This window comes from Lytechinus variegatus, chromosome 17, assembly GCF_018143015.1.
Source record: "Lytechinus variegatus isolate NC3 chromosome 17, Lvar_3.0, whole genome shotgun sequence".
Taxonomy (NCBI): Eukaryota; Metazoa; Echinodermata; class Echinoidea; order Temnopleuroida; family Toxopneustidae; genus Lytechinus; species Lytechinus variegatus.
In genome coordinates, this window is record NC_054756.1 from 20,251,178 (window position 1) to 20,276,079 (window position 24,902).

Here is a 24,902-nt window from a genome sequence, read left to right on the forward strand (position 1 = left end):
TGTTTAACCTTTCTTATGTGCTAAACCATCGCCAATGTATACACCATTTACATGTACCACAAGAAAGGATCACCAGTCGTTCTTTAAGTTGCTCTTAACTTACAGCTTTATGAGACACCCACCTGTTCCCTTCTAGAACCAAGTTATTCCAGTTCAGATCCTGTTAGAATTGCACCATTTTGTTATTCTGCAAGTAAAGGGGCAAATTGACATCCATTACAAAGCCATACCAACCACTCTATAGAAAAAGTTTTTTTTATAAACAACGAAAAACCAGTATTTTTCTTTTATATCGATCAGCCATATTGGCCTTTTTTCGTCCCCAAAGACGATTTGATAGTCAACAGTTTAACACTGAATATTCTTTTTAAAGTACATGGATAAAGGTCCATCAAAACAAAGTTTTTTGAAACACAGATTTGAGAATACATGTAATTTCTCATTGAACCCCCTGTGACATTACATGTATTTGTGCAGTTCAGGTAGAACTTACATTGCATGAAAAAAACTCAATGACATTGATATTGTATTTTGTCGTATATTTTCTACAGAGACGTGAAACCAGATAACATGTTATTAGATTCATCAGGACATCTCAAGTTAGCAGACTTTGGAACATGTATGAGGATGGAAAGGGTAAGGTGGCCTTCGAAGAGAAATATGAGAAGGAAATAAAAATCAGGGACACATTGTTCATCTTCACTTTCATGTCATGAATAGGAAATATTAGTTGACAATTTGGTTTCGTTAATAAATTGTATGATAAGAAAAAAAAGACCCACACACAGATGACTGAAGCAAACAATATGCAATCTTTCTCTTCTGTTTCATCAACCCCTGTATGAGATTTTTTCTATCACAACTTTGATTCTTGAATGTTGTGCATTATATGGATGACTTACAATACTTAGCAGATACTATGATTGCTGTACCAAATTACAAAATTAGTTAACGGGTTAGTTTCATAAAGAACCCTCAATCATGTGAACTTAACAATTCAGTAACTTTACAATGCAATGGTAGCTACATGTAACATGGTAACGTTGATCAACAGCCAATCAGAATCGAGGATTCCATGCAAGTTACCATTGCATGGCAAAGTTACCAAAGTGGTAACTTCTATGCAACGTGGCCCATGGCCACCCTAAAATACATTGGTAAATAATCAAAATTGAGGTTTCTTATCTAGTGTACCACACTAGTGAAGTCATTATGATTATGTCTGTGAAACCGGGGCCCAGATGGTAATGGTTCCTAAAGTATGGTACAAGTGATTATGGGTAAAATAATCAGCTTTAGAATGTCATAACTTTCTTATTTTACAGCCGATTTCGATGAAATTTTCAGTGTTGTGCTAGTTTGATTTTTCTCTATTCATTCAAATCAACATTTTCTGGGCTGGACTTGACCTTAAAGGAATTCTGTGGCCCACTGCAGAAATTGCTGGGATCCAATGCAACTCTGAAAAATCATGCGCTACTTGATTTTCAACAAATGAATTGCGCGTATTTGGTTTCCGCGCTTGAATTTTAAGTTTTGTTTGAATGAAACTCTTTCTGCAATAGACCCCTGATCGAGTAAATGAAAACTTATTTTAGCAAGTATAATTGCTCATTAATTTTTCCATCTCTGTTTGTCCCCTAGGATGGTATGGTGCGTTCAGACACAGCAGTAGGTACACCAGATTACATCTCTCCTGAAGTTCTCAAGTCACAAGCTGGTAATGGACAGTATGGAAGAGAATGTGATTGGTGGTCGGTAGGGGTATTCATCTATGAAATGCTTGTTGGTAAGAACTTGCCCTCCAGGGATCCATTTCATGAAGCCTTGTAATAACAAATACATATTTTTATTAGCCAATCAGATTGAGCGATTTCAGTAGCTTTAAACTGTTATTATTTCAAATTTATTGTAACAAGTTTAATGAGACGGGTCCAGAAATTATCCCGTCCTTCTTTCATTTTCTGTGCTCCGTGTGCTACATTTTTACTTGGACAATAGACCATATTCTGAATGGATTGGGGGTGAATTTTACAAATGATGGGTTGCATTAAACCCAAGGATTAGGATGAGTTTGATAACATTATTTTTTCAAAGTACATTTTCAAAAAGGAAATATAGGGAGTTTGGATCCCAAATTGTCATATTTTAACCTTTACAGTATTTCTTGATTGGATAGAATTCTAACTTTATACATGAATAACTATTATCAATAAGATAACACAATTCAATTTAAAAAACATTATTTTGTAGATTATCTATTGAGCTTATTTTATGCCCGGTTGTGTCCACATGATCTTTCCAAGAACGTGGCCTAAATTAGTCCAATCCCTGTCTTAGGGGGTGTTGCAAGAAAATATTTGCAATCAATTCCAAATATTCTGTCACAATTTTACAATTGAAAGATCAATTTTAACTGTAGCGTATCATATTACACTACTTGTTTCAAGGAGCAGATTAGAAATCAATTGCAAATTTGCAATTAATTTGAAAACTTATGATTGTTTTAGGGACCCCCAAAAAAGACTTGCAATCGATCGCAAGTTTCTTGCAACGCCCCATTAGTCTGCTAGCACAGACTCAAATTTGACACTTAACCAATTATGCCATGTCTGGAGTGAAGACTAGACTCCAACTCTGTGATAGAGACAGCCACGGTACATACATGTTGTGAATCTAGTCTTACTACTTCAGACTCTGCAATATGCACTATGCAAATTGTGGAAATTGGAATCCCACTCAGCGTCTGTTTGATGCCATCCTCCCATTTCTGCATACACAAAACAATTGGGGGAATGCAGGAATGTCGCTGGGAAAGATGCTGAGTTAAATTTCTGCAAAGAGATGAGGCACATGTTTCTGGTAGTAACTGTGCAGGAAGTAATCCCTTTGTTTTACACCATGTTTTACACCATGTATTCATATATTTTTTTTATAGGTGACACACCATTCTATGCTGATTCCCTTGTGGGTACATACAGCAAGATCATGGATCATAGAAACTCACTAGAGTTTCCCGATGATATTTCAATAACTGGCCCTGCCAAAGACCTTATATGCAAATTTCTAACCGACAGGTAAGCTATGTGTATAGTTGGTGTTTTGATTTTGTGTTTGATGTTGTTGCTTAGTTGTTGATAGGGTAGTAGGTTTCACGGTACACCATGTATCTTTCTTGGGCAAGTGTTGTTCCTGAAAAGGACCATGCAAACTCGACATTTCGACAAGTGTGGGTCGAGACTGGGTGGTTCTTCTCAGGACCAACACTAGCCCAAGAAAGATACATGTTCTGTGAAACCTACTGCACTATTCTTCTTCACCATGGAAACCTTTAGAAGCTTCATCATTAGTTGTTGAAGTTGGTGTTGGTTTTGTTGTTGATTGTGGTTCCGGTTTTGGCTTTTGTGATGGTGTCTTATCTGTCTATGTTGGTGTTGGTGCTAGTGGAGAGAGGTTGCATGATGATGATGGTGATGATGATGATGATGATGATGATGATGGTGATGATGATGGTGATGATGGTGATGATGGTGATGATGGTGATGATGATGAAGATGATGATGGTGAAGATGATGAGAAACTGCAGAATGTGATGCCATCAATACATGTGCGATATCCATATTCTTACAATGTATCTTTCTGTTATCTTTCATTTCCACAGAGACACAAGGTTAGGAAAGAATGGTATTGAGGAAATCAAGCAACATAGATTTTTCAGGAATGATATGTGGACATATGAAAATATTAGGAATAGTAAGTACTTTGAATGATCTGCTTTATAGTGATAATTACACTGTTTTTGTCTTTCTGTTATTGTAACTCTTGTAAGAACTTGGCAGGACAACTTTTGCTGTTATAACGCAAGATGGGGTCTAACCAATTAAATAGGAAACATTTTATGTCTAAGTTGATCAGACATAGTCGCTGACCACATATTACAATAATAATTAGCTTTTAGACAATGACAGTGGAGATTCGAACTCGCAACCTTATGATCATGAGTCCAGTGCTCTAACCACTAGACCACACAATCCTTGTAATGTGGTAATCATACTCTATGATTTTCCTTCCAGCTGTACCTCCGGTCGTACCTGAACTAGTCAGTGACGTGGACACCAGTAACTTTGATGACATTGAGGCAGAAAACCACCCCGAGGAGAGCTTTCAATCGCCCAAGACATTCGCTGGCAACAATCTTCCATTCATCGGCTTCACTTACAACAAATCAAATAGGTAGGTTCCATGCAAAAAAAAAAATAATAATAATTTACTTTTCACAACCTACTGCCTACATCTGCAAAATGGGATGAACTTTAACATTGCAATGAATGGGATTTTTCTGGGACACCTTGTTTTTTAATTTTCCAGGGGGCCGTTTCATAAAGCTGTTCGTAACTTAAGAACGACTCTAAGAACGACTGGTGATCCTTTCTTACGCGCTTTACCATCGCCAATGAATATACCATTTACCAGAAGAAAGGATCACCAGTCGTTCTTAACTTACGAACAGCTTTATGAAACACCCACCTGGTCTCTTATGAGCATTTGGGGTGAAATTGCCCCGATCCCTCTACTGGTTCATTCAGCACGGTATACATGTAATTTTCCTGGTGTCACATCAAAATTTGCTCCACATTTTTATTCAAAGACTGTTACATTCTCTTGTGAAGCAGCTTCTTAATTGGTCTGTACTGAACTGAGTTAAGACCTTTTCCCTTCTGACCAAAAATGTTAGTCTAATTTGGTAAAGCAAAATTATCCCCTGCAGGGAAAAAATAGTTATTTCCGGAACAGGAGGCTATAATTCCAATTAATCACTGAACATGAAATATATTAACAAGGACTTTTTCGAACTTACATTAGAGATGAATATTCTTTTGTCCATGTATATTTTTGTGCATTTCTTTGCCTGGATGGGTTATCCTTGTAAGATATCCACTTACTAGAAATTACTTGAAATTCATAGACAAACCCAAATTCCATGAATTTATTCATTTATTTATTTTTGTTCTCTCTGGCATTGTTACAGCTACAGAAATCCTGTTCTGTAGAAGCTGGAATTGTCAATTTATTTTTTTACTTTTTAGCATTTCCATAATAGTATATATCCAACCCACATACATGTATTTGTGACCTTTCTGAAATGATTTATCTTCTTTTTTTATAGTACTTATAAAAATATGCATTGCCCTTAGTTTTTCATGGTTCAAATAGTTTACTCCAATGAAACAAAAATTCAGAATAAATCTACTAAGTGTTGTTTATTTTATAGAATTGCCCTTTTGCTAATTTCACAAGTCTGGCAATCCTTAATGGTTAAAATAACTGTTTGATTTTATCCTTCCTGTTTAATCACTATTTTCTTTCAGATTGTTTACATCGATAGAGGTAAGAGCAATTCTGCATATTTTGTTACTACCCGTAACTAGTAGAAATGAAACGTAGAATAAAATGTAGATTACACATAGAAATTAGCGAGTAACACTATTTCAAAACATTCTGTAAACCCATACTGAAATGGCATATCAAGACTATGGATATACACTGTAGATCTTATTTGTAGATGTGTATAAAGAAGCATGTAATAATATTATTCTTGATAGAGAATGGCAGAAGAGAATGCTCTTCAAGCAAACATTTTTGCAGACAAGGAAATGCATTCTCATGATTATCTTTATGAATGCACCTTTGGGGATTAAACCAGAAAATCTGAAAAACTAAGCAAAAAATGACTTTGCCCTATGCTTCCATTACAAAATGCAGTGTTTTTTTAATCAGCTCTTTAATAATCCTTATAACCACAATTGGAGTATCATAGACTTCCTGACATCAATGCACATTAAGTATTCCAGCAAAAAGTGTTGGTTTCTGGATGAAATGGATACTCATTGCTAACCAGATTTGGAAGTATTATTAGGAAATCCCTTTATCATTGGCTGCACGACATGTTTGCTTTGATACTGGCATTTTGAGCTTCCTGTAGACCAAACTTGATCTTAAAATAACAGCGTGCAGCAAATCATCTCATTATACTTGCATTAAGCTTCTGATGTTTTATGACAAAAGAGAGATGACGTCATTGAATAATAGGAAATTACGAGCAAGATATTTTGATGTTTGACTCTAAGTGCTATATGATTCTTATTTTTAACCCTAATTCTCCCGGGGGGGGGGCCATAATGGCCCCCCTCAACAATTTTCGCGATATATCTGCTGCGCGAAATTTTTTCACCTCGCAGCTCACCGACTTTTTACATTCAAGTCTCGCGCAAATTTTGAGACCAAAGTTGTGACGCCCGGGTACACGGTTACGACATTACGCAACATTATGCAAGTGCATGTCAGACCCAAAATTGCTCATAAACGTGATTTCATGTACAAATCCAATGCAAATTGCGTATTTAGCCAAAATTCATAAATGTATCATTATTTCTACTTTTACTGATTAAACTTAATTAATTTTGCCTTGTTTATGATCAGAATTATGTCTGGAACAATTTCCATTGAAAAAACAATAAAAAACAAAAAGAAAAAAAAAACAAAGAAATACATAAGAAATTCATAAAACAATAAAATACATAAGAAATTTATTTCCAAACCAAAGTTTTTTTGAATTACGATTGTTAAGAATGCTACAAAGAAAATTTTTACCAAAAATTAGCATTCTAGGAGCTTTATTTAGTGAATTAGAGCAAAAAGTATGATTTATGCATAAGTTAGCATAATTAATTCATATAAAATAAAATCTCATTATTTTGGAAAATTTTACCATACAGCCTTGTAGATTACATCGCACACTACCAGCGTGCAAATTTTTGTGTCGCTCGCGCGATCGGCGGCCGAGATCTTAAGGGGGGCCATAATGGGCCCCCCCCCCCCGGGAATGACAAGCATCAAAATACCCCGGGAGATTTAGGGTTAACATAAGTGCATTCATATGTTTACAATTACAATGATATTTTCTGAAAGATTGTCTTGTGTAAGTTAATATATAGCATATTGGTAGATTCTAAAGGTCTACGGTGTACAATAATACTGTCTGGAAAAAATCAGTGTTATTTTGGGGTTCATAATTAGATTGATATTACCATTTTGGTGGATGAATAGGATATAATACGTGTATTTAGTTGGATGGGTATTTTGGTTTTCTTTCTTATGAAGCAAACAGATTAGGGGAAAGTCGATCATAATAATTAATATGGAGTTGATTTCGATCGAAAATGAGAGTTCAATTTGTAGCAAATTTGGAAAGATTTTTGTGAACTGTTTTTGCTTGTATTGAAACAAACTATATACATGTATCTTTAGGGAAATTATCTTATTTCTGGACATTTCATTATCAGGATTTTAAAAAATTCAGGACTTGAAGAAAAAATTCAAATTTTTGGTGTAGTGTCCAAGAAATTTGTTATTAACATTATGACAGTTCTATACAGGTAAATTTGTCATGAGGACTCTCATACCACATGTTTAGTTACACAATAAAATATCACCTTCCCATTGTCATTTCATAAAGGCAAAAAATTCATGCACATAAAGCATTTACCTTTGAAAGGTAGCCCTACTCAGTTTCAAATGAAAAGCCCTAAAAGGACCGAGCATGCCAATATAACTATGCAAAGCCCTCTGATACGTTTCTGAGAAAGAAGCATTTGTTCTTGCACAGTAAAATCTTTGGTTGTCTATTTTTGTAGAACAGTATAGCATGTAGAACTTACAAAATGTTAACTTTATATCTACATGTATGATTACCTCTTACACTAATGAAAATCTGTCATAGATTTTTGTATTAAAAAAAAAAATTTTTTTTTTCTAACATTCTAATTTGCATGCATCGTAGCATACATTTGTAATTCTGCTGCTAGATAATTTGCCAATTTTGCTACTTCTCCAAGACTGGAATTCTTTTCACCTGCATGCCATACATCACAGAGCCTTACCATGCACTAAATTTAGATATGCAAATATTGTTATATATTTCTGATAGGACAGGAAAAAATATTTTGAATACAACTGTTTGGAAATACTTGTACTTGCATTCATGCTGTCATGGATAAAGCACTATATTGTTATTATAATATCTTACAAGAAATAACTGTTTTAACAATTTGTCTATACGCATGTTAAAAATTCAAGAGAATGCTTTGAGTATAACGCATTGAAATTTGTAGCCCCCCCCCAACCAGCCACCCTGGAAAAAAATAGTTATTTCATTGAATTGTTATTAATGAATAACAATACTTAGAATCCACAGTGAATATGCTACTTTTCGCCATGTTTGGAACCCTTTTGTTGTATAGTGCTTAGGTTTTAGCCATGGATTGCATGGAAATTTGACCATGATGCTCAAGTTATTCTAATACCTGGCCTTTGATAATTCTTCGATACCAGTACCATCTTTACCTTAAAAGGGAATATAGATTTGGTTCTTTCCAGGTTCACTCCTAGTGTGCCACTTTTCCTTTAATATCCTTTATCCCATCTGTACTATTTGACCCGTATTCTGAAGTCGGGTTTAACTTAAACTCAGGTTTAAAGTTGTGGTTTAAGTATGGATAGCCAATTGTTACATAAATCACTAACAGTAGAGATATCATATCACAGCTAATTTGGCTCCCAAATCATTCATAACTGTCTAGGAAGTTTAAAAGATAATTGTCTTCACCATCGATGAATCTGGAAAGAGCACAGTAAACATAAGAAACATACAAATTTTGAAACGTTTGGCTTCCCATAGTTTTAGCACAGATTTAGACCATGGTCTAAGTTAAACCTGACTACAGAATACAGGCCTTTGAGGTGAAATCTGCCTGTTCCTATGTTTAACAAACTGTTTCTCCATCCCATCTATCTGCGTGTTTCTCTTTTCTCAATCTTGTGTGTGGTTGGTCACTAACTGTCCGGTCCTCCTACCGTCTGTCTGTTTGCGGTGACCTGAAACCCCTATTACAAACGTGAGTGCTATGTGTACGTTGAGGAAATGACATATGCTCTGGCGACCTTTGACAATCATTTCTTTCAAATTTTCATTGGAATGCTAGCCCTTTTGCAATAAATCAATGTAATTAATTCATGGTAATATTATCATCATCAATATTGGGGAGTTTTAGGCTGTCTGGAGGATAATGGCATTCAATTCCACTGTTCACATGTGTCATTGTAGTCAAGTGGACCCATTTGATAAGCCCCTATAAGATCGCACTCGACATGTATGGTCTGGGAAATGTTGTGAGTGTACATCATCCCTAGATTTAGGACAATGTTTTTTGTGTTCTTTTTATAGTGGACATGATGGAAAAAAAAAATGTGAGGCATTCAGTGCCCTGAAATTAAATCACCAATATCATTCAACCATTTTCACTTGCAAATCTAAAAGTAAATCAATGTAACATTGTTAATTTGCTTGTCACAGTCAAGTTTTGATAGAAGTTTCTAGAGACCATACATGCATGTTACCATTGGTTTTTTTATAATCAAATGTTTCCATCTCAGATTGTGCTTGGTAATTGCTTTGAATATTCGATTTGGGTGATGAAGAGTTATTGTTTCCTGAAAAGAGATTTGCCAAGAAGTCACCAGAGCAAATGTTATCAAATCCAAATTATTTTTATTTCTCTATTCCATGATGAAAAGAAACCCCCTTTAGTCTTTTTTAGGGGGGGGGGCAAGATATCATATTCAGAGTTGCCCAATGTAAATGAATCATGCTCATTGTCAAACCTGAGGGAAAAAAATGAAGTATTTGAATAATGAGAGGGAATAGATTATTATTCTGCACTTCAAAAAATGAAATATTCATTTCAAGACGCATAAAAAAACTTTTAATATGAACTTGGTTTGTAGAATGAAAGCTTGATAGAATTTTTATTTGTGATTTATTGCAAGTCTTATTTTTAAGTCCTATACTTGTCATTATTATTTTTTTTCTTTCAAACTTGACCATCTTTCATATGAGTGCATCATGAGACGTTTGCTGTGCAGCTAATGCTTTCAAGACCATAAGAGAATGCAACACATGAGTTTGACAAATAACAAATCCTTCTTTTACTAATTTTCAATTTACATTAAAACCACATTTTAGTTCACTTTAGTTTAGTTTATAACACTTTATTCTAATATGAATACTTGACTCACAGCCGGAAAAATACAAGAAACATATCGGTAAAATTTTCTTTCTCTAAATGTTTTTCTTATAATAGGATTCGCATACTTTTACTTTCCAAAGTCATACACCACATGCACATAGATGTATATTATGTTCTTGCAATATTCATGTAATTTTGTTGTATTATCTTTTCAATGAACCTGTCTATTAAGGCATCATGATATATGATATAGCCTTTATAGAAAGGTTAGCAATCTATGTTGATGTTGTTGTTGTGTTATAGGGTGGTATAAAGGAGGCAGATGGACATGTATCAACCCCCAATGTTGGAGGCAGGGTGAGTAGCACAGAGCTTTATGTACATGTATAACAATTCATTCCAATTTGGTTTTGCATTGTTAAAGGAAATTTCTAGCATCGTATCAAAGACAATATATGTCTAATTTTGACTTGGTATATGTATGTAATGTTTACATTTCATAGTTGATAAAAAAATACAGAAACAAAATAGAGCATGCACCATGTAAGTTCTTTTAAAGAATGAAATTCATGACTGAAATACATGTACCTTCCTCTTGACTTTTTGACAAGGTGTTAATCCACATTTTGCCACTCTCAACCCAGGTTCTAAATGGGTACCTGGTAGGATTTGAAAGCCTGTAATATGCCTATTAGTTGAGTTTTGAATCTCTTGTTTGAATGCTCCCCAGGGAGTGAAAAAGTTTCTACACTGTGTGCAGGCCAGGGGCGGTATTCTGAAAACGTTCTTATCTTAATTTTGTTCTTATCTACGTCACTTTCTTAAATTGGTATTCTGAAAACGTTCTTATCTTAATTTTGTTCTTATCTACGTCACTTTCTTAAATTGGTATTCTGAAAACGTTCTTATCTTTTTCTTATCTTTTGTTCTTATCTTTGTTCTTATCTTGCTCTCCACCCAATGCTGAGCGCGTAAATTTACAACTCGCGCATATAATACCAAAGCGCGCTAAAAGATAAGAACAGAATGTAGATAAGCTAGTGGTATTCTGAAAACGTTCTTATCTTTTTTCTTTCTTATCTTTCACGATATTTAAGATAATATTTAAGATAGCTAGAGGGTTATCACATCTCACGATGTCCGCGTTTTTTCTTGCTCAAAATCGATGGCCTCTAGTAATAACAAGTACCCACAAGTATTCCTCCCACCATTTATTTCATTCACCCTTTATTTTGCCCGTCTCTTTTTTCTATCCCTTCTTTCTTTTCCATTTTTTATTCCTTTCTATCTGTCTGTCTTTCTTCCTTCCTTTCTATCTGTCTGTCTTTTGTCCTTTCTATCTGTCTGTCTTTCTTCCTTTCTATCTGTCTGTCTTTCTTCCTTTCTATCTGTCTGTCTTTCTTCCTTTCTATCTGTCTGTCTTTCGCCCTTTCTATCTGTCTGTCTTTCTTCCTTTCTATCTGTTTGTATTTCTTCCTTTCTATCTGTCTGTCTTTCTTCCTATCTGTCTGTCTTTCTTCTTTTCTTTCATTCTTCATTTATATCTTTACTTTTGTTCTGTTTGAATCTTTTAATTTCTATTTTTTTTCTTTTGCTTTGTTTCATTTATACTTCATCTTTCTTCCTTTTTTATTTTCCCTTTTCGTTTTATCCCTTTCTTTTTTTCTTTACTGAGTCTTTTTTCTGCTTTCCCCCCGTTTCTCTTCCTTTTCTTTCTTTTTCTTTTTTCTTTCTTTCTTCCTTCACTTGTTTGTAATCTTTATTTTTCTTCCTTATTTTTCTTCCATTCTTTCGTTTTTATACATGCTTTTCCTTTTTTAATCATTCATTTCATTTCCCCCCTTTTTCTTCCTTCCCTTTAATAATTCTTAATTTTTCTTATTTTTTTATTTCTGCTTTCTGACACTTTTGTGTCTTTTTTTACTTTCTTTCTTTTTTTTCTTTATTTTGCTCATTCTTTTTTCGTTCGTTCTTTATTTACTCTTTTTCTTTACTTTCTTTCTTCTCTCTGTCTTTCTTCTATTAACTTTTTCTTTATTCTTTAGACCTCTAGACCTTCTTGAGCTTGCCAACACGCTTTGCCATTTTCGTTTTTGAATTACCCGTACTTGGTTTCTTGAGTTACTCGCTCGCTTCATATTTCGCTCGCACTTGTGGTCGCAGTTTTCAAATTGATTATGTCTACCTCAAGCATGTCATGCAGCTCTCCTGAACGTTTTTTTTTCCAAACTTTTAAATTTCCCTTTCGCTTTCCTTTTCTTTCTTTCTTTCTTTCTTTCCTTCTTTCTTTCTTTCTTTTTTTCTTTCTTTCCTTATTTCTTTTTTCTATGAATTTACCTTTCTTTCTTTATCTTTTTGTAGTCTTTATATTTGCGTCAAATTTCCTTTCATTTTTTTCTCTCATCTTTATTTCTTTGTTTAATTTTCTTTTTTTCTCTCTTCCTTCACTTTTTACATTTTTATTCCCTTTTTTCTCTTTCTTTTTATTTCTTTCTAACTTTCTTTCATTCGTTTTTTTTTAGACTTTGTTTTCTTTTTCGGTTCCTTGTTAAAAATATATTAGTTTGACCTTTTTCTATTTTTGTGTGTATTCCTTTTAGTTAATTTCTTTTTTTTTCTTCATTTTTGTTCCTTCACTTTATCATGGATAATTGTTCTATTTTTTTCTTCCTTTTCCTTCTTTTATTCATTCTATTTTCTTTCTTTTTTATTTTTGAATTCTTTTTGCTTGCTTTCTTTCGTTTACTCTTTATTTTTTCATTATTTTCTGCTTTGTCCCTTTCATCTTTTTTTCTGCTTCATTCTGACCCTTTTCTGTCTTCTTTCTTTCATACCTACTTACTTTCTTTCTTCATATTTTGTTCTTTATTCGTACCTGCTTTATTTACTTTTCTTACTTTTTTTTGCACGTGGACGTCTCGAAATAATAAAATCAGTCATTGCGTATAAAATGCCTATTTCGCGCAATGCGCCAGAAACGGTAAACGCGCAGCGCCCATGATATTTTCTTCACATAAGGAACGCTTCTATTGGTTAAACTGCCAATATAAAGCGCATTTTGATTGGTAAAATCTAAAAAATGGGCGTGTTGGAGATAAGAAGGGGGCAGTCCTTACAGAGATAAGAACGCGTTAAGAAGATTTTCAGAATACCGATTTGCAATGATTTTAGCGTCTTCTTATCTCAGTGAGATAAGATAAAAGATAAGAACAAAGATAAGAACGTTTTCAGAATACCACCCCAGGATCTGATACAAGTTCAATGGCGCTGTATATCTGTAAAGGGTGATTCCATACTGTATGTGTCGTACGGGACATTTTGACAATAATTTCTAATCTCTTAGCCGATTGCTTGAGCAATAACAATGTATTTTTTGTCATTAATGAATTTATAGTGGGTAGCCATGTGAAAAACTGATTACCAACAAAAAATGTTTGATTATGGGTGAATTACAGGTGAAAATGTTGTGTGTCGTAAGGGCTCAGAAATGTCCCGTACGACACACAACTTTTTCACCTCTTATTCAGTCATGGACAACATATTTTTGTTTATAATCAGTTTTTCACATGGCTACACACAATTTATTAATGACAAAAGATAATAGAGGTTCCTCATTTGTTTGGACAGTAGGTTGAAAAATATTGCGAAAATGGCTGATTTTTCCAGCATGGAAGCGCTAAAAGACATATGTTTTCTTCTCTCTCATGATGTTATAGGAATATGAAGAAATGAAGAGGAAAAGTCACAGCCTGGAGAAGCAGTTGGAAGCTGAGATGAGGAGAAATAAAGACCTGGACCAGAAGAATAAACACATTGCTTCCAAATTCGATAGAATTAAACAGGACCTGGAACTAGAGGTAGGTTACAGACCAGGTCCCCTGTCTTTCAAAGAATTACGATTGATCCAATCAATCTCAACTGTATGGAAATCCATCCATACCATAGTCTTTTTCTAAAGGAAATTTGCACAATCTCCTTAGTAAACAAAGCGAATCACACTGAATTTTCAAGAGAATGATGAATGTATGGATATACATCAAATCTAAAAAAATATTTTGAATTAACATGCATTTTAGATGTTGATGTTGCTGGCCGTCCATAGTTGTGGTCGATTGGGTCAATCGCAACTCTTGGTAAGACAGGGACCAGGTACCAGGGTTTTGAGACTGAGTATTGCATAATAATGATAATAATAAAAAAACATTTGTTAAGCGTTTATGCGAGCCTTTCTAATCGCGCTGTTTTGTATTAATAATTAGTACCAAGTATCAAAACTAAATGGGCCTAAGAATGCAAAAGTTATAAACTTAATCTATTGATTCCAAATGAAACTTCTAAATCAGTTGATACTGAAAATCAAAGCCAAATTCAAGAGAATCATCTGTTGAAATGGTGATTTTAGGGTCTTAAAATGACAGATGAACTCGGCATTATGTGAATGAGCAGGTAAATTATTCCACTTATAAACGCTGTTCCACTACACTCCATTGGATTGGAAACAGAATGAAGTGTTGGGGGAAATGGCAGAGATGTTTATCTTTACCAATCAGTTGGACACATCCTGAATTCAGACATGCTGAGGCTCAAGGAAAGAATGTGTTGAATTCAGCAGGTTAAAGATAAAATATGTCAGTTGTGGTAATGATCTCAAAATGAGTTTAGACAGAATCAAATAAAATGACCACCCAAGAGTTTGTATGTATGGATAAAAAGTAATTGCTGAGAAACAAGCAAAATAAGCATGGAATTCCATTGGGTATTTTTCCAATTAATATTAATACACTGTCCCACATATGCCTTTTTGTGTCAGTGGTCATCAGTATATTCGGTTTTCAGCTAAAATTTCACAAAGATAAGTTTATTTCAATGTACCAGATCTAGATCTACCTGTATGATATATTGTGGCACTTAACCTTGATATTAAAGATTCCTCATGGAATAATTGTTTGCTGCTACTACTTTCATTTGCCTTTAAGCTTGTGACCATAGAAACACAAAAATGTGCTATTTTTACATTTCTGAACAATCTAATTCTGCTTTTCATGATATAGAGGCAGCAGGAAATCAAGTTTCCTGTTTTTACTAAAAACTGTCAAGTTCAAAGTCATAATTAAAAGTACAAATGTACCTGAACATCGGTCTGTGCAGAAGTCAAATGCGACATGTGATTAGCTGTGTCTGTGACCTCCAATGTGATAATTTCTCAGCTTAGATTTCATTATTTCACAGAGTTAAATTTATTTGAATATACCATATCAAGATCTACAATATAGTGACTATTAACTTTAGTTTTATAGACCTTTTCATGAAATAAGTGTTTGCTGCAAGTAGTTTTATATATATTTTATTCCTTTTATCATTTTGTCCTTGTTATTGTTTCATTCTTTTTCTTTCAGAACAATGACAAGCTTCATCTTGAGAATAGACTGATGGAAAAGGAGAGGGATATGGCTCAACTCAAACACAAACTCCAAGAGGTAAGAATCATTCTTTTCTTTGGGTTTCATTTTCAACAAGTTTGAGGGTGTGGGAGGGGGTGGATCAATTCTCCCCATTTCTTTTTAGGCCTAGACTACGATAGGTGTGATTTTTGGCATTAAGCATGTATAAAGGGTGTCTCATTGTTTTTTGTTACCAAGAAAATTGTTTTATGATATAGTACATTGAATCATGCAAATTTGATGCATTTTTCTGCTATTTCCCTCATTAGTTGTGTTGACATCAACATTTTGATGAGCAATACACTATAGTTAGCTACACAAAAGCCTTGAATTTATTCTTTTCTTTTTAATTTATCAATTGCTTTATATACATTTCATTATTTTTCATGACTGAATGATTTCCTTACTTTGCATTTGATTGAGTCAAAACACTCTAGAATGTGAACTGAGCAATGATATGTAGCAAATTATAAAAATGGGTATTTCCAATTAATTTGTGCATGAATTTTGGGAAAATCCTGTGTTAAGAGCCGACACGGGATGACAAAATGTGTGATATTCTGTCATGTATGGGTTGCATAGCTCATTCATTATTGTTATTGTACTTTGTTTCTCTTTATGACCTCCCCATAGCTCCAAAGGCGAGCAGAGCAGGAGCAGGAGGGTCGTAAGAGGGTGGAGCGTCAGGTCTCCCACATCACAGATATGGAGAGGGAGCTGAAGGAGCTGAAGCTCCGGTCTGAGAAGACCACTATGCTAGAGAGACAGGTGGAGAACCTGAACAAACAGCTCCAGACTGAGGCAGACCAACATGCGAGGGCCAAGAAAATGTTTGGTGATCACCAAAAGGTAAGAACCACGGCTGGTATTCAATTCGGTCCTTAAACCAGAATTTTAAGTACTTAACTCAGTATTTTTCTGTAAGTACATGTAAAATATTCAACCATGGACCATTACTTTATAGACAATTCTAGCTAATGATAATTTAAGCATATACATCTTTCCATATTAAAGCATAAAAGCAGAGACAAATCATTTCAGGAAGTAATGCATTGAAATAGGCATTGAAGAAACCTATCCATGAAGACAATCTACTCATGGAGACCGACTTTTCTTGTTACCCTTAGGTGGGTCATCTTAACAGGATTTACTGTATTATTTTTATCATACCAACCGGTACAACATGTGTGAAGTCCTGGAAAGGACTAAGAAAAGGTGAATAGAGGTAGCAGTGAAAGAGGCAAGCAAGTGGAGGTTTAGAGATTAAAGTATCCATCAGAATAATGTGTGGTCATTAAAAGGACTGTAAATGGGAATGAGTGGAAAAAAATGGGGAGTAGGCAGGATGAGAGCTGGTTTGTGCTGGAGAGGTGAGAGAGGCTTGAGTAGATGAGAGGAGGTTGGCTCAAGTTGCCGAGTGGAGTTGTAGAGCAAGAGCAGAAGACATACCACCCATGTAAATAAAACTTCACTATTTTTATTTTTTGGGGAATAGAGCTATGCTCATCTGGAACAGGAGATCCATGATCTTCGAGACAAGTGCACCATGTTGAAACTGTGCCAACCATTATAAATGAAACCTCACTATTTCTATTTTTTTTGTAGAACTACGCTCATCTGGAACAGGAGATCCATGATCTTCGAGACAAGTACACCAGAGAACTAAATAACAAGATGATCCTAGACCAAGAGGTCATTAGGATGCAGACACAACTAGAGGAGGAACAACTCGGAAGATCACGCATGGAGGATCTCAAAACAGAGCTAGAAAGTAAGTATGCCTTATATAGTTACCTTGCAATTCCAAAGTTGTGATATATTTGATGAATTACAAATCTTTATAAGAGGGGCCTTGAAAAAAAACTCTTATGACAGGTGATAATAATGTAGATACACTGTATTGATTGCAATCGAGTGTATTCTATTATTCTAATATCATTACTGATAATACAGTAATATATACCAAGTTTTAAATTCAGCACAACTCTTAAACCATGGTTTCAACCATTGATTCTAAACCATGGTTTCAACCATTGATTCTAAACCACCTTCCTTAATTTGGGCCTACATGTTTGAATATACACATTGCTCATTTTTCTAAGTGAGAAGATGATAACACATTCATCATTTCCTATCTCTCTCTCTCTCTCTCTTCAAGGGCAAAATGTCCAGCTAACGACGGAGATGAATCGGTTGAAACAAGGAGAGAGTCGTTCCATAGCAACTATGCAGACCCATCAAGAAAGCATCATTCTCCTAGAAAAGGTACAAAACCAGATTATCAACACTTTTTTTTGGGGGGGAGGGGTAGATCATTTATGAAATAGGGGGTCCCTATTGATATATGCATTTGATACTCATCTGTGAGCCTTTTATTTATACACTGAAATCTAGAGGTATCAACGAGTGTTCCATGCATATTTGCAATTTCAGATTTCTTAAATGTTTTCATCAGAAACCATGCTCATGTCGAGAATCGTTTCATAGATTTATTTGATTTAACATTTTCTTCCTAGAATTTAACGTAATTTCACCTAAGATTAAGAAATATTTGAATTTCATAACATAATTTATGCTTTCATTATCATCTGTTATACAAGGCCTCTTGGCTTTATTTACGCATTTCCCCATTTCGTTTTCTTTTTTACTCTTGCTTGTTAATATTTTGTCATATCTTGCTTTATATAATGTACATTTTTTTTATTGAGAATGAAATATGCAAATTGAATTGAATTTAATATATGTTTTCTTTTCTATTCAGACTAAAGCCAGTTTAGAATTCGATCTGAAGGCATTGCAGAATAAACATGAGCAAGTTGTAAAGGAACATAGGGATGCTATGGCAGCAGTTAATGCTGAGAAGAAGAGAATTACAAGATCACAAGAAGAAGGTAATTCATCTTCAGTCCCACATACTTGGTATAAAGTTTAGTTTGAAGATCTTCAGTCCCAAATACTTTGTATAAAGTTGGGTTTGAAGATCTTCAGTCCTATGTACTTGGTATAAAGTTGGTTTGAACATCTTTAGTCCCAAATACTTGGTATGAAGTTGGGTTTGGCGATCTTCAGTCCCCAATACTTAGTATAAATTTGGGTTTAAAGATATTCCTGAATACTTTGTCTAAAATTTAGTTCTAACATATAGTTTGATGAATTTCAGTCCCAAATACTTGGTGTAATGTTGTATTACCTGATTTGAGGAGGAATGAAGTGACACTATTGCTATACATGATATGAAAAAAAATCAAGCTCAGATTTATGTATAACCTGAATCAGAATAAACTGAAAATAATGAAATATATATCTGGAAACAGAATTTTAAGCAGTATTTTGCTAGGATTATATTCATAAGTGAATTGTATTTTCTCTTGTTTTTTCTCTTACAGAACTTCAGAAGACGGTGATCCAAGAGAGGGAGATGAGGAACCAGGTGGACAAACAAAATTCTATTCTTGAGCTGGACCTCAAGCAAGCACAGCAGAAGATTGACAGGCTAGAAAATATGATCAAGATGGAGGAACAAAAGGTAGGTCTCAAAGGGAAGATGGAGTAGTAAGGATGATGAGGTGGTGGTGGTGGTGATGATGACGATGATGATGGCAGTGATGATAATGATGATGATGATGGTTGTGGTGGTGGTGGTGATGATGGTGATAATGGCAGTGATGATGATGAGGTTAATGAAGATGATGATGATGAGGTTAATGAAGATGATGATGATGCAATTGTTAATATGGTGATCTCAAGGATGAAAACACCTATGTCCTATACCACCCTTCAAATGGAACAACTCAAAGAGAACCCCTCTCCCCCCAAAAAAAAAAAAAATAAAACATTAAAGAAATTCCCCTTTGCCTCATCTTACAGACAAAAGAGAAGATGCTTCAACTTGAACAGGAGGAGCAGCGTCATCGCTTCACTCAGAACGACCTGAAGGCTTCCAAACAGACGAGCAGTGGCTATCAGACTGATATCAAGAGACTACGCAACGAGCTCAACACTGTCAAAGAACAAATAAAGAACTATGAGGATGCGCTGGAGAAATCAAAGAGGTTAGGATCAATTGAGTTGTTTTGTGAAACCGGACTGATCGTAAAACAAAGAGCAGTCTTTTCATCAGTGGTGGAAGTTATCCAGACATTCATGCGTATGGAAGTTGTACATGTTTTGTTTTTTAATAGAAAATTGACTCTGAAATACAGGAACACGATTTACATAAGTCTCATGCAGAAAATAATTTGAAAAATACAATCGGATATCAAATTTGATCTATAATGAACAGGTGGGACTGGAAGTATGTAATACAAACATAACTTTCTTGTTAAATTTGTTTTTAAAGAGCAGCAAATATTATTAAATGCATGCAGAGTAACCACCTGATCAAAATGCTGAATCTGGGGTAAGGATTCTTGGACTATGCGAGTAGTTTAGGTCTTGAGATGGAGGGTATCTTGGCTTTAATTGAATCAATGTTTAACCTTTTTTCTTGTTCAGCATCGCCTCTCTGAACGCCTCACAAATCAGTGACCTTCAGGAGCAACTCGAAGCAGAACACACGTTCACTGTAAGTTGGCCTGATTACTTTCTCTTCACTTTCTATGTTTTACAGGAAAAGGAATTGAGGGAGAATCTGAATGTCAAACTGAGAATTTTTATGTTATGCAACATTATTCTATATTCATCTACATGTTTTTTACCATTTCTTCTGTCTAATGCAAGTAAAGATGAATATTGGTTGTAGTAAAAATCGAAAAATAAATTCAAACAGAAAGCAATAAAATAATTACTGGAGCATACATGTATATATACATAATTTTTTTTGAAGTGCCAAATTATATTTTTTGGTAGAAAATGTGTAATTGCTGAGAAAAAGACAAAATGAGCCTGCATTTTAGCTCATATGTTGAGTCTTTTTCCAAGCAGTAAAATTGCACTTTCCCACATGAGCTTATCTGTGTTGGTGGTCTTCATTGTGATCATTTTTGCAGCTTTGACTTTTACCAAGTTGGTTTTATGCAAAATATTCAGATCTAGTATGATATGGTGGCAACTAACCTTGGTCTCAAAAACTTTCTCTTGAAGTGATCGTTTGCTGTATTTGGCTTTGAAATATATTTGAAACTGCCTGTACTGGCCACACAGAAACATTGTTTTTTTTTTTAGTGCTAACTTAGCACTAACAGTTGGCCCAGTCATTGTGATGACAAATGTTTATCCAAGATGTAAGTAACACTTTGTGACATTAGGCATCGTAAGGACATTACCGGTTTTAGAAGGGACTCTGTTAGCGCATTGTTTGCACAAACAACATTTCTGTGGATGAATGGAATTGGTTTGCCTCCGTCTAGTTATTCGTCATTTTCATATTCCTTTTTCATTTGAACGATACTTTTCTATATATTTTTGTTTTTCCCATAGGCTTTGTACAAAAGTCAAAACCAGGTGTTGAATGAAGAATTAATGGAATCTAAGCAAGAATATCAGCAGCTGAAACAGGATGTTCATCAGTTGAGCAACGAAAAGTAAGATAAACATTTTATCATAGCTTTAGTCCCTCATTGCTACCTTAGCCATGAGAAACACTGTTTTGAATAGTTAGTTTAGTAGAGATGATGCTGTAATAAAGATAGTATGATTTTAGACTTGCACAGTGCAGGATCAGTTGCTTGTCAAACGGCATTTCTTGTAAATGATGAATTCATGTTCACTATTAACTCTGCAAAATAAAATCTGCAACATTTTGTGATTTGTTTCCCCAATTCATTTGACCATATAGATAGATGGACTAGGTCCCCTTGTTAAACCCCATCCGTCCAACGCAAAAGTGGTTCAGTAACGGCACATGTTGTTGCTATTGCACGGGACAAGACATCAGAGTTGTGTCCCCTTTCGCTAGCAAAGTGGATATAGTAAATTATACATAATAGCATAATAGAACATGATCAGTTTCCCCAAGTCAAATACTTATTATGGATCAACTATATTTATGAAATGTCTTTATAGTTTGTAAATTGAATTTGGTTAAAATCAACTCATTTTCTAAATTCCTAATAGAAATGATTCTGCTGACCTTCATGCAAATATTTTCTGCCTTTTGAACTTGTTTAAAGAAATTAAGATTTCTTATGACGTTGCAATAAACAACAAATAATGTTTTTTTTAATAAAATCAACTAAATTCTTTAACTCCTAATACTAGTAAGTGTCCATAGAATTTGGTGAAGCTTGTCAAAGTTTTTTTTGGTTTTATGCATATAACATCTAATAATTTGTACTTTTCATGTGGTAAAATATGTTTCTTATAGGTTATCTAGATAGGAAAGCTAACATGTATCACAAAATGTCTTTAGTTTTTTTAATTGGTATGATATTTAAAAAGCTAGATCATAACTCAAGAAAGATCCTACAATTTTGGCAGGGTTAACAGAAGTTGAACCTAATTTTTTTTCTGTTTTCATATTACATTTTGCAGCATTGCCCTTTTAAAAACTTTGTATGTAGCACTTTGTTCCCTCTGTCGTGCGATCAGTTACATTTTGACTTTGGTAGCTGATCGCAAACATTTTTGAGCCATCCAAAAATTGTTTCTAGTCAGAAACGATTGCCACAACTGATCTCAATATCTGATAAGCTCTGACACGATCACTGCAATTACTCAACAATTCAGACAACGGTTTCAATTGTGCCACGAATCCTGACAGTGGGAACTTAATATAAAGCGTAGGTAACACTAGGTAGTTTGCAGATTGTGGGTAGTTTGGAAATATTAATGAGGCTTGAGATATTTTATCTTTACAGTATTTGCAGGTTGCAGCGTACTAGTACATCTAGTTTTATTTTCTGTTTTATGTGATTAACGCGTTTAACCCCCTTTTTTCGTAAACTTTGCTCACCTTTGTAGAGAATCTTTGGCAGCTCAACTCGAGCTCACACTCACCAAAGCCGACTCCGAGCAGCTAGCTAGGTATGGTTCCGTTCCACTCAAACCATGTTTCCTTAGCCACGCCCCCTTCGTACCAGTCCTCTTCCATTTTCTGCCAATTCCCATTCCACTTTTTTTATTTTCCAAACTCCGCTTTTCATCGTACTTAAACTCATCATCCGCCTTCCCTTTATCTTCTTCCTTCCCCTTCTCTATTTTACCAACTCTTCATATTTTATCTTGCGATCTCTCTCCCCTTTTACTTTAGTAGCTTCCCTCCTGCTCTTAATCTTATCAACTCAATGCGCCCGTTTTTATAACTCCCCCCTCCCTCCTAATTTTATCAACTCCTGTCCTTTTTTTCTTTTCTTTTTTTTGGGGGAGGGTAGGGGGTAATTCTCCTTTCCCGATCATGATGACCCCCTTTTCCCTATTTTCTCACCAACTGCCTCCATCTTTCCCATTTCAAATCCAAACATAATTCCATGACCCTATCTATACAATCAGTTCGTCTTTGTTTACATTCATAGGAAATACTGATGATCGATAAAATTATGCTTAAGCATCACTTTTGATATGTTATAGACTACATATCAAGTAAAGTAAAAAATAATCCACTTTAAATAGAAAATTAATACATGTAGATCACAATGCCAGGATGTTAACACAGATTTCCCAGAGATAAGACATTGAGTATAATGCTTTATAATCAACGCTTTTTATTTGAATGTGTACATGTGTTTACCTAAAATAGAAATGGAGTTCAAACTGTGCAGATATAGCAAATGTTGTCTTGTTCATCCTTGAATAGCTTTCTGTAGTATAAAAAGTAAATAGTGTAATGACTGCTAATAATACAAGCATAGAGCTGAGATAACAATTAAGATTCCAGACAGATACATGTTATCCCACACCATTGGCATCATTCAACTTTACTCATGATGTGATAATGAAGTCATTATGAAATCACATGTCATAACATTATTTTTGTCCACACAAGTTTATATGGCTACTTTGCAAACTTGATAATGCATACTTATTAGCATAAATGGCACGGTTTGTTTCACCATATGTACATGCATATGAAATTCAGATTTTCAAATTTTCCAGTGTTCAGAATACTGTGATATTTTTTTTTAGCTTATCACATAATAACAATGCATTTGAGTGTATATCGATATCTTCAACCTATTTCTTTACCTTAGGAGCATCGCTGAAGACCAGTATACTGACCTTGAAAAAGAGAAGACAATGGTAGAACTAGAATATAAAGAACAGATCCAGAGACAAAAGTCTTCACTTAATGACAAGAATAGTCATATTAACAAGGTTAGTAGTAATTATATCCCTATGCTTTGTGTTCTACTCATTGTGAAGTAGTCACTCGTCATAGTTATATCCCTCTGTTTTGTGTCCTGTTCATCTTGAAGAAGTCGATAGTCCTGATTATATCCCTCTTCTCATTCTATTCTACTCAATGGGTTTATGGTACTGTATTTAGTATCATGTTGCTATTAATTTAATTAGGGGCAGATACATGGGCTTCAAAGTGCATTCAAATTTTTGACCCCTAATTGGAAGAGGACTTGTTGTGTCTGTCATTTCTCTAAAATGCAATGCCCTGATATGCAAAAAAGGACCCTGTAACGAAAGGTGAAAATGTATGTGTTTTACAAAAATATTGTCTGTTACTTAATATTTGGTACTCTAAACATCTTTTTTTGATAACTTATATATCATATTTAGCTATCAAAATATCAATTTTTTGTGGGGTGTGGAGAAAAAGTGATTTTCCATTTTTTATTTTCGCTGAGCTACAGTGTATTCAAATAATTTGAATATAGAAAAAAGTCGTCTTACCAAGGGTAGATGTCTGAACATTCCTATGCTTCATTTCTACTGGGCAATTCCATGAAATATTCAACCTTTTTGTACATCCATTCCCAATTTTTTCAAGTCTTACTTCACTTCATAAACTGAAGTCATGGTCCTTTGAGAAAATTACAGACTCTCAAAAGAACAAGACATCAAAGACAGAAAATGTCGTAAAGTTCCCACGTATAGGGGATTGGATGTACATATTGTATGGAATTGCTCTACTCATTAACATGAAGTAGTCTCGGGCACTAATGACCAATCATCGTTCATACACTGTACAGTATGAATTTATTTTGTAAAGATGCATGTATGTTGAAAGCAATTTATGGAATGACAACTATGAAGCATGCTCCTTTCTAAAAGGAGACATTAGAAATTGAAATAGTAATGATTTACTGTAAATTTCTTATTTTTCCCACCATTTCTTTTGGGTCTTTGAAAATCAAATGACCAGGAAGTGAGTATGATGTTGAGTGTCGGACGTTTCTGCATGATTAATGAACAAATGAGCATGGTAGTTTATGGATTGAGGAGGATTTGGGTTTGTTTCATTTTTTTTTACCAGAAGCAAACATTT

At 34.6% G+C, this 24,902-nt stretch overlaps 1 protein-coding gene across 3 annotated transcripts in view; it reads left to right on the forward strand.

The window, feature by feature from the left end:
* LOC121431036 (rho-associated protein kinase 2-like) overlaps positions 1–24,902 on the forward strand; it is an 87,184-nt gene that overhangs the window by 42,038 nt on the left and 20,244 nt on the right. The window contains exons 8-27 of one of the 3 annotated variants that reach the window (XM_041628498.1): positions 552–636; positions 1,645–1,789; positions 2,939–3,077; positions 3,662–3,753; positions 4,074–4,233; positions 5,370–5,388; positions 10,389–10,442; positions 13,802–13,942; positions 15,482–15,562; positions 16,160–16,375; positions 17,132–17,297; positions 17,685–17,791; positions 18,288–18,417; positions 18,913–19,052; positions 19,394–19,578; positions 20,021–20,090; positions 20,945–21,048; positions 22,427–22,489; positions 23,653–23,776; positions 24,780–24,782. In XM_041628498.1, coding sequence (XP_041484432.1) covers positions 552–636; positions 1,645–1,789; positions 2,939–3,077; positions 3,662–3,753; positions 4,074–4,233; positions 5,370–5,388; positions 10,389–10,442; positions 13,802–13,942; positions 15,482–15,562; positions 16,160–16,375; positions 17,132–17,297; positions 17,685–17,791; positions 18,288–18,417; positions 18,913–19,052; positions 19,394–19,578; positions 20,021–20,090; positions 20,945–21,048; positions 22,427–22,489; positions 23,653–23,776; positions 24,780–24,782 — 2,224 coding nt within the window. The remainder of the gene's footprint in view (positions 1–551; positions 637–1,644; positions 1,790–2,938; positions 3,078–3,661; positions 3,754–4,073; positions 4,234–5,369; positions 5,389–10,388; positions 10,443–13,801; positions 13,943–15,481; positions 15,563–16,159; positions 16,376–17,131; positions 17,298–17,684; positions 17,792–18,287; positions 18,418–18,912; positions 19,053–19,393; positions 19,579–20,020; positions 20,091–20,944; positions 21,049–22,426; positions 22,490–23,652; positions 23,777–24,779; positions 24,783–24,902) is intronic. The other 2 variants (XM_041628500.1, XM_041628499.1) reach the window with 2 other exon arrangements.